The sequence below is a fragment of the Solanum lycopersicum genome, chromosome 7 (assembly GCF_036512215.1).
Source record: "Solanum lycopersicum chromosome 7, SLM_r2.1".
NCBI lineage: Eukaryota > Viridiplantae > Streptophyta > Magnoliopsida > Solanales > Solanaceae > Solanum > Solanum lycopersicum.
The window spans coordinates 8,408,115-8,418,562 of record NC_090806.1 but is presented as its reverse complement, the minus strand read 5'-3'; the positions used below and the strand labels follow the sequence as shown (position 1 = coordinate 8,418,562).

The 10,448-nt window shown below is 33.1% G+C and overlaps 2 protein-coding genes across 2 annotated transcripts; one reads left to right on the top strand and one right to left on the bottom strand.

Moving 5' to 3' along the window:
• Positions 1–6,537: 6,537 nt before the first annotated feature.
• Positions 6,538–7,438, bottom strand: LOC112941826 (receptor kinase-like protein Xa21). The gene is made up of 2 exons (XM_069287183.1): positions 7,033–7,438; positions 6,538–6,887 (listed from the first exon to the last, which is right to left on the bottom strand). Exons 1-2 carry the CDS (start codon positions 7,436–7,438, stop codon positions 6,538–6,540), a joined length of 756 nt encoding a protein of 251 aa, XP_069143284.1.
• Positions 7,439–8,113: 675 nt separating this feature from the next.
• Positions 8,114–8,701, top strand: LOC104648264 (uncharacterized). The gene has a single exon (XM_010325195.1). The coding sequence runs from the start codon at positions 8,114–8,116 to the stop codon at positions 8,699–8,701; it is 588 nt and encodes a 195-aa protein (XP_010323497.1).
• The last annotated feature ends 1,747 nt before the right edge of the window (positions 8,702–10,448 follow it).

The window sequence follows — 10,448 nt, the reverse complement described above, 5'->3', positions numbered from 1 at the left end:
AACCGAAGACATATACTACTATTGGTTGAATATGACATGCTATACAAAATTTCTTAAATAGAAGAAGGTATAAAATTTTAATAGCATGAATTTGAATGTTATTTTGATTGTTTTGAAAGACTCAAAGGATGATTCATGTTGTACTTCGGTTTATTATACCGTTGGTTAAGGGTAAGACGATGGATTCAAGTTTCATTGCACCAAAAGGGTAAGACATCAAATTAAAGTCCGGATGCATCATAATAAAAATATTTGAGGATAAGACGATAGATTCAAATTCTATCGCACCAAAAGGGTAAGACATCAATTTGAGTTTTGATGCACCGTGATTGGGTTTAAGTCCCATAGAATTATGGAATAACACGCCTTATATGGATAAGACATTGAGTTTGAGTCAATGCACCATAGTGATGATATAATGATGACTAAGGCTTTGATGAAAAGTCTTGAAATTCGTCCTATTGAATTTGCTCCATTCCTTGAAAAGAATGTGGTAGCAACATATGATAATTTTAAAATCGCATGTTCACTTGATCCGTTCAACCATATGAATGTGGTAGCAGTAAATAATTAGTCTAAAAGATGACAAATGATTAACAATATGAAAAAGAGCATGAAGGGACGGAATTATAATAGTCATTATTGTGGTATTTATAAAAGGAAGAACAATATGGGTTTTCCAAATATTCCTTCGAAATGTGAAGGCAGTTTTCATTATCAAAATGGTATGAAAGGACATTGGACTTGTGAATGTTGTCGACCCAATAATTTGACAAGTTTATAAATCCTCTATCATGATACAAGAAGATAAAGTGATGGTACACCGTACACTTAATCTTTCAAAGTGATGTTGAGGTGTGTCATGGAAATATGATGAATTTTAAAGCCATGACAATATGCTTATAATGCAAATTTGTGAAATACAAATAAATAATTAGTCCATTCCTTGAAGAGAATGCGACTTGTGATGAGTATGGTGAATGCTCGACCATTCTATAAGAGAATGGGTCCAGATATGATAAAATCATTATGGGTTGTATATATGTCACAACTCACCTCTATGGAAGGTTTGAGAAAAAATGATACATGTCACTTCTCATCTCTACGGGAGATTTGAGAGGAAATAAATTTTATTTGGCAGAAATGGCTAATTGTATTGTACGTTTTATACGTCACTATGGCATGAACTACCGAAAGGGCAAAAGAAAGAAATAGTTCTTGCCTATAAGGATTGTGGTCATTATTGTGTGGCAATACAAATTTGTCATTGGTTGTGTACCTATGGTACAACAAAAGTAAAGCAAGAAACATGTCTTGCTCGTAATGATTTTGACCATGACAATGATAATATAATTTCCTCCTTGAAGGAGATGCTCACCATAGGAATGGTGTCATGGAATATGTGATAGTACACAATTAAATTGCAAGCTCTAACGAGTTGTGCTATTATCAATGCAATAATATTGGGTTGTAGTAAGTCTCAAAGAAGCTTTTTAAGTTTCGGATGAATTGAAAAGAAATATTGAGACTATAAATTATGAAAAGATTTAATATCTTTAAATTACTACAATTGAAGAGGGTTATAAATATTACCCAATTTTTCCTCGTGTTTGTTGCACACAAACATGTGCATGCTAATGGAATCACATGCAAAAGTAAACTACAAATGTACTGAAATAAAAATCAGTTGGTATGATCAGTTGACCATTCTGATTTAAATGTGATGCAAACGTAATTGAGAATTTATGTGGCTTATATGATGAAGAAATAAAAGATTCTTCAAGAATTCTCTTGTATTGCTTGTTTTCATTGTACCAACTAAGGTTGGGATTGTAATCCCCTGAAATTTTTGGAACATATAAAAAGGTGAATATGGGCCTGTTCACCTGTCATGTGGATCATTTGCAACTATATGATTAATGCATCTATGTAATGGTCACATGTATTTTGTTGTCAACTTACAAATTGATTTTTGTAAGGTTGTTTGCTCGAATTGTTAAAATTAAGAGCACAGTTCCAAACTATGAAATTATATTGATAATGCTGGTTGAGTTAGCAGAAATTGTATGCCTCAAATTATAGCTAAATCATGGTTATGAGAACAAAACTCCCAAATAAGATTTGGTATGAGATAATTTTATTTAACATGTAGCAACACATGTATGCATCAAACCAACAAGGTTTCCCCATTAAAATTGGTTCAGGGTCAGGAACCATATAATTTTCATCTAAATTGTTGAATGTGCGGTTATGATTTTAATTACTCCACCACGCACAAAGATGAACTTCCAAAAAAGGTTGGAATGAATGTTAGATTTTCTAACATTAGGGGGAGAGATGATTGACAGCTGAAAATTATGTGTGAGGTTAATTATGAATTATCTAGATCCTCGTTAAATAAATATGTGAACTTAAAGTTCAAGGGATAATTCAGTTGCATAATGTTGCAAATCAGTTGCCAGATGAATGCACTGAACCTATGATATAATTCAGCTGCAAATGCTCCAATGTGAAGTCCTTGAAGGACAGAGTTTATGATACGCCGGAAGCGTAATAGATCAATCGATTCCAAATATAAAATTCCTTGAAGAAGGAAGGAGCAAATGATCAATATGGTCATGATAATGAGGCAAGTGCTATAAAAGAGCACATTGACATAACACTTCATAAAATCTTGAAAAAGGTTCAGGTACCTGAAATAATGAAAAATGAAGAGATCTCGATAAGTTATGTCTTGTTGGAATCGATATCAAATAACCGTCGACGGTATCTTTTATATGAGGTAGCTCTCAATGATATAAATTGTGATGAGGATCTTGAATTCAAATCTGTCATATAGTGTGGACAGATTAATGGTTGACCAAGTAAAAGGCACAATTCAAGTATATTTTGTTTCACTTAGAAAAGTGACATTTTGGACTGATAGTCCATAAATCAAGGTATAATGTCAGTGGGGTACAAATAAGTTATTATGTGATAGTACAACCGTAAGATGTCAAATACGGTTTGTGCCTTGGGGCATAAAGGTTTATCGCAAAAATCCTGACATTATTGGAGATGTTTTCTCCTTTGGTGGATGCAATAAGGTTTGTTTTGATCTGGCAACATATGAAAACTTGAATGCATGTAATGAATAATTGTAATGTCTAGCTAGACAATGAAGGTTATATGAAAATCCTTGAAATAATCGAGGTGTCTGAAGCATATAAGAGTTTGAAAGAAACTTTTTCAATAAAGCTTCAAGAATCCTTATATGGATTGATATAGTCAAGAAAGAAAAAGGGTACAAAAGAATGACCCTAATAGTCCTTGTATTTTTATGAGAAGGTTTTGGTAAGACAAAATTTTGTCTTGACCTACAGATTGATAATTTGACAAATGAAATATTTGTCTAACAGTGCACGTACAGTGAAAAGTTTTGATGCAATTTTATATGGATAAATCACATTCATTGAGTACCCCAATGATTATGAGATCACTTGACATAAATGATGATTCGGTTTGATCTCAAAAGAAGGATGAAGAGTTTCTTGGTGATTAAACTCTATCTTGGTGCAATCAGGGGGGCACTAGTGCATCTTACTAACAATATTTGACCAGATATTTGTTTTGCAGTAAATTTACTGGCAAGATTCAGTTTCTCCCCGATAAAAAGACATTGAAATGGTGTTGAGCACATGATTGAATTTCCTCGAAGGACCATACTTATGGGTTTATTCTATTTCGAGGAATCCAAGAAAAAATTGATAGGTTACGCAAATGCAGAATATTTATCTGATCCGCATAAAGTTCTATCTCAAGCACGCTATGTGTTTGCATGTGGAGGCACAATAATATCCTGACGATCAATGAAACAAATGTTGTCATGCAGAAATAAAAGTCCTCCATGAAGCAAGTCAAAAGTGCGTCTGGTTGAGATAAATGACACACCATATTCAGAAAATGTGTGGTTTTTCTTTGAAAAAGAATATACCAACCACAATGTACGAAGATTGGAGACATCATCACCCAGAAATTAAGTGATGTTTTAATCAGGGGGAGTACAATACGCGTTGCACTCTTTTCCCCTTGATCGAGGTTTTTTCCCACTGGGTTTTCCTGGCAAGGTTTTTAATGAGGCAACAAATGGTGCGTATCAAAAAATATGTGTACTCTTTTTCCTTCACTAGAATTTTTTCCCACAGGGTTTTTCCTAGTAAGGTTTTAACGAGGCACATTATCTATGGACATCCAAGGGGGAGTGTTATAAATCCATTGAATAGTGGATGACCATTTGGTTTATTCATGAACTACTAAATTCATGTATGTGTATTCCCTAGATGATATGAATCCCCTTTTTGGATAACAATGTAGATAACTATGTATCTACTAGTTAAATGACTTTTGGGAGTGATATCTCAACACTATAAATAGAGATATCACTCACTATTTGATTGACACTTGAATAAGAAGAAAGTCTTATCTTCCATCTTACTTCTCTTGTATTCATCTATTTATATTTATATTGTCATGAGCTTAATTTTATAACATTTTTCTCATTTTTTTAATTTTTCTTCATATCTCTTCTAATAATTGAATAACAAAAAGAAACAAACATGGTAAATATATTAGTGGCGGTTCACTTTTAATACCCATTAATATAGTACATAAATCTTAGAAATTAAAAGGGAAATAAATAGTTGTCAATAATCTATATGAGAGAATGTCAACAATTTTCTCTAATATTTAAAATAGGATAGATAATCACAAATAATTTAAAAATATACGGTAAAAAAGTTATTCACCACCATATATTAATGTGTTAATTACGGAGTAGTAGAAAATTCATGATTTGATTATCTCCTTTCTCGATATTTCATTTCTTTTATGATTGTCTTTCAAGCATCTTCTTTGTTTTAATCATTTTTCTTTCTTCCTTTACTTTTTAACTTTACAGGAACATCAAACAAGTTTCATTATACAAGCACGTATTGGAGAGAGAAAAATTCAACAACATACCAAATAAATGAAAGAAAAATCATGATGGATCATTGACGGTAAACATTAGATATCTGAAAATTGAAATTAAGTTTATGCAAGAATTAAATTCAAATACAAATACTGTTGTTTGCTTGCTATTTTCCTTTCTTGTTTGCTGTATTTCAGGATTTTAACTTCATACGCATACAGCGACATCATATTACCTTGTCTATGGTGAGAAATAGAATAATGACAAATTATTAATAGTAGTGATAATTGAGGAACTAATTCTTATATTTTCTTAATTAATTATTACAAGCATTAGTTACATAGAAATAGGGAGACTTAATGTTGAATTTAGAAATGCACTTCAGCATATAAATAATTAAACGACTTCAAGTATATAATGTTCTTTTTAGTTTTCTACAAACAGTTAACATAATAAATCCACAAGAACATCATAATTCTGCCTAATGAATTATGTATGTACAACTATAGTCATATAAATAAATTTCTTCATCAAATTCTCTTTCTCCGTTATCTTGTTCTAAAATTCACAATTTTCTCTACTTATGATGTCTTCTTCCACTTTCTTCTTCATCCCTATAAGCACACATTAGGAATATACTTATAAGAAATTGTTAGTTATTCCATCAATTTATTTAATTTAGTTTCAAAGGTTAGACAAATTGACTAAAAATTAAAAAAATAAATAATATAAAGTCAAAAACATATAATCTAAAAACATAACAGAAACATTCTTAGTCATAAATTCTTTATGATTTTGCTGAAAGCAACCATATGATGTGATGATTAACATTTTCTTCCTCATCCTAATGTATAATATGGTGATGGAGAAAAGAAAGAATAACTTTGAATGACAATTTTCTTGATACAAAATATGAATTTATATAGACAAAGAGAAGGAATACCATAAGACATAAACTTACAAATTAAATTTTGGGGGTTATAACGATTAAAAAAAAAGAGTTATCAATATTATTAAGTTGAAGATGAGTGAGTTATTAGTAATTGCTTCTTATTTGATTAAAGAAATTAACTATATATTATATTGGTATTGATGGGTGAAAAGTTGAGAAATTAAATATAAAGACTATTTAAGATATTAAAAATAAAATAAATAAATAAAAGGGAAAATGTCTTTAAAAAATAAAATAAAAAAATATAAAAGGAACCACATCACCTTCTCCATATAGGCTCCTTTCCATTACTTATTCTCTCCGTTTCCCCAAGTACCCACTTATATAGAAGTTATGTGTCATAAATAAAAATTAAAGGTGGATATTTATTTATTATTTTAAATCTCCACGTTGTTCCAAATCAATCACTGTGGAAAAGTCTTTATTTTTTTACTTGACAAAAATTGTGGTTAACAAATTCCACAACACGGCTGGAAAAAGAAGTACAAATAATAATATTCGACTTGTTAATTTAATTCTAGTTTATTCAAACATTCAAAGCAAGTACAAACACTACAGGTAGTACAAGCGACTAAAGAAACATGTTAACTTGTAGCTCAGAAAAGAACATCATCGCAAGAGGATGCTAACTTCTATGCTAAACCCTCGTGGCCCATGTGTTCTTGATTTTGTTAAGCCTCTTGACTACATCTTTCATAGTTATTCTTGATTCTGGCTTTTCTGTTGTGCAGTCTAAAGCCAATTTTATCATGGAGGCTATGCACATTTCACTTTTACAAGTGATTTGTTCTTCCTCAGAGAAAATATTGGCATCCACAACGTCCATCATATTCCCTGAAAATGATTGTGTGATCCATTTCCTCATGTCAAGATTTTCATTGCATATCTCTTCATCCATTGGCCTTCTTTTTGTCAAAACCTCCATCAACATGATGCCGTAACTGTAAATATCACCACTAGCAGACACTATTCTTTCTAAGCCATATTCTTAAAAGAATAAAAATGAAAAATAATTACTTATTTGAATATAAACAATAATTATGTATTAACAAGACATGACTTGCTTTTAGTTAGTTCTAGAATTCGGAAGGGCTAAACTGTGATTTCAGAAAATAGAAAGACACTCGTTTACCTGGTGCGATATACCCAAGAGTGCCCAATGACTTTATATGTGCCATGGACTTGCTTACAACTAAAATCTTTGAGATTCCAAAATCACCAACATGAGTAACCATATCTTCATCCAAAAGAACGTTGGCTGGCTTTAGGTCGCAATGAACTATCGGAGTGTTATGACCATGGTGTAGATATTCGACTTCCACAGCCACATCAAGCATTATAGTGACTCTTTGGAGTAGGTTAAAGTGGGACTCTTCTCTGTACAACCAATTCTCAAGGCTCCCGTTGGACATATATTTCAGAGCGAACGCTCTTATACAGTCACTAGAACAAGTAGTAATCACAGGAACAAGATTTCTGTGTCTAACATTTCTCATCACTTCACATTCGGTATTCAAACCCCTTGCATACTTGCTCATTTTCCAAATCCAGAACCTTTATTGCCACCACAGTTCCACTCGATAATATGCCTTTGTACACAGAGCCAGAGCTTCCCTCTCCAATTAAATATGACCTCTCAAATTTATTTGTTGCTCGTTGAATTTCGTGATAAGAAACTAATTGATGAGCCTTGATCTCTGATGAGAATATAGCATCAATAACATTAGCTTTCTGTTAGTTCTGTTAGTAAGAAATCAAGTAGTTAGTTGATAGTTAGTTACAAGTTTCAAGTTGTTAGTTTTCAATAGTTAGTTAGAAGTTAGTTGGGTTGTTAATCAAGGTCTATATATAGGTTCACATTGTATTCATTTTTAACTAATTTCACAATCAATACAATATACATTTTTCTCCTCACAATCTGCTCTCAAGTTCAAGCTCTCAAGCTCAAGTTGAAGATCATCAATGGTGATGAATCCATGGTGATAATCTCTTCATGGTATCAGAGCGAGGGAGTCTAATTGTTCATATTTCGAAGTCGAATTGTGAGCCATTTTTTCTGTTGTTATCAACTGATTCGATTAATTGATTGTGTTGTGAATTCTTTTTGGTTTCTTCTTCTTCTTTCTTTCTGATCGAGGAGACACATTCATAGCTGGAAATTAGCAAGTTCTGGATTGTTTTCGTGTTAGATTTCTCACAGATATTCAAACACAATGACTGGCACTCAAGCTGGAGATGTTGCTTCTAGTTCAACCACATCTCGTTTGGATTTTTCAAGTCTTTTTTATCTGCATCCTTCAGAGAATGCGGGATCATCATTGTTACCTGGAGTTTTTGGTGGTACTAGTTACAGATCTTGGCGAAGAGCAGTCCTCAGAGCATTATTAGTTAAAAGCAAAACAGATTTTATTAATGGAGCAATTGTGAAGCCTATATCTACTGATCCTAACTTCATGCAGTGGGAAAGATGTGATGATATGGTCACATCTTGGATCTTGAATTCCTTGTCTCCAGAGTTGCGTGACAGCCTGCAATATGTGAATAATGCCAAGGAGTTATGGGCAGAATTAGAGGAAAGATATGATCAAACAAATGGATGTAAATTGTATCAGTTACAGAAGGAGATAAATGAGCTTGTCCAAGGTACTTTAGACATCACTAAGTACTACACAACAATGAAAAAGTTGCGGGAGGAGATGAACACAGTTGACATTAATTCTCAGTGCACATGTGTGTGTTCTTGTGGAGGAATGACAAAGTTGCAAAAGGCTGAGCAAGACAGAAGATTGATACATTTTTAATGAGGTTAAATGAAATGTATACTACTGTTAGAGGTAGTATTCTCATGATGAACACGCTTCCTAGCATGGCTCAAGCTTTTGCTATTCTGTTCCAAGAGGAAAAGCAAAGAGAAGTAAAGCCTCATAATCATACAGCCTTGGATTCTACTTCTCTCAATGCTTATGGACAATACAATAATAATGCAGGTTACAAGGGATTCAGAACAAATTACAGTTCATCTAAAGGGGCTGGATCTAGTTCTGGTAACAATATGTCCAGAGGAAATTCAAGTATCAACAGGTCCACCTTAGTATGTGATTATTGCAAGAAGTCAGGACACACGAGAGATAGATGTTATAAACTTCATGGATATCCATCCAATCCAAAGTTTCAAAAGGGAAAAGGAACAAGTTCTGCAGCAAACATGTGTGCTTCTGATATGAATGCACAACAATCTGAGGAAGAGACTCGAATGGGAGATCAGATGCCAATAAATCTGTCCAAAGATCAGTATGAAAAATTACTCAACATCTTGGGTAGTATACAAACTGGAAATGGATTTTCTAATTCTGATAATTCAAACAGCATGATGAATGGGGCTGTGAACTTGGCAGGTATACTTGCTTGTTACTCCTCTATAAATGATATAGGTGATCTTTCTTGTGAATGTGTTAAGCTGACTGCTGGCTCTTGGATAATAGATTCAGGAGCATCACATCATATGACTTATGATAGAACCACTCTCACAAATATTAGAACTCTTCCATACCCTTTATTAATATCACTTCCAAATGGTTAGAAGGTTAAAGTGACTCAAGTTGGTGATGCTTGTTTAAATCCAGTGTTAACTCTAAGCAAAGTGTTGTTTGTACCTAGCTTTAAGTTTAATCTCATTTCTGTTCATTGTTTAGCACTACAACTTAATGGAGTCATAAGTTTTGATAAATTTTCTTGCTTATTGCAGGGCCCTTCTCTGAAGAGCCCTCTGGAGCTTGGTAAGGCCAAGAATGGTCTATATTTCTTGTGTCAAAAATGTCACAATTGCTGCAAGTCTGCTGAAGAAAAGTCATCTCATTCTAATTGTCATCTTGTCTCAAAGTTTCACAATGTACCTTCTGTAAGACAATCTCAAATTTCTACTACAAATAAAGCAGATTGTAAGACTATGTCTTCTTCTCATTCTAATGATAAATGTCTTTCATTTGCTGATGTCTCTAGTCACACATACAATGATGATGAACTTCTATGGCATGCTAGATTAGGAAATGTACCCTTTGTAAAGATAAGGAATATAACATCCATACCTGTAAACTTTTCTCCTAAACAACCTTTTACATGCAATATATGCCGCAAACTAGGATGCCATTTCAAGAAAGTACATCCATAACTACCAAAAATTTTGAATTACTACATGTTGACTTATGGGGACCATATCACATTCCTACTCATGATGGTTACCATTATTTTCTTACTATGGTTGATGACTACAGTAGGTCTACTTGGACACAATTACTAAGGTGCAAAAGTAATGCCCTTCAAACCATCAAAGCCTTTGTGTGTCTCATAGAAAACCAGTTTCAAACCAAGTTGAAGGCCATAAGATCAGACACTGGTTTAGAGTTTACCTCATCTGAAGCTGTGCATTTCTTTCAGACCAAAGGCATTATACACCAAAAGACCTGTCCATATACACCTCAACAAAATGGGGTGGTAGAAAGGAAACATAAGTACTTACTTGAAACAGCAAGAACACTGTTGTTTCAATCA

What these genes read in the sequence shown, in the direction of transcription:
- LOC104648264 (XM_010325195.1), top strand. Translation starts at nt 8,114, where the DNA reads ATGACTGGCACTCAAGCTGGAGATGTTGCTTCTAGTTCAACCACATCT.
- LOC112941826 (XM_069287183.1), bottom strand. Translation starts at nt 7,438, where the DNA reads ATGAGCAAGTATGCAAGGGGTTTGAATACCGAATGTGAAGTGATGAGA. An exon ending in TCTTGGGTATATCGCACCAG is followed by an intron (nt 6,888 to 7,032) that starts GTAAACGAGTGT and finishes TATTCTTTTAAG; the next exon opens with AATATGGCTTAGAAAGAATA.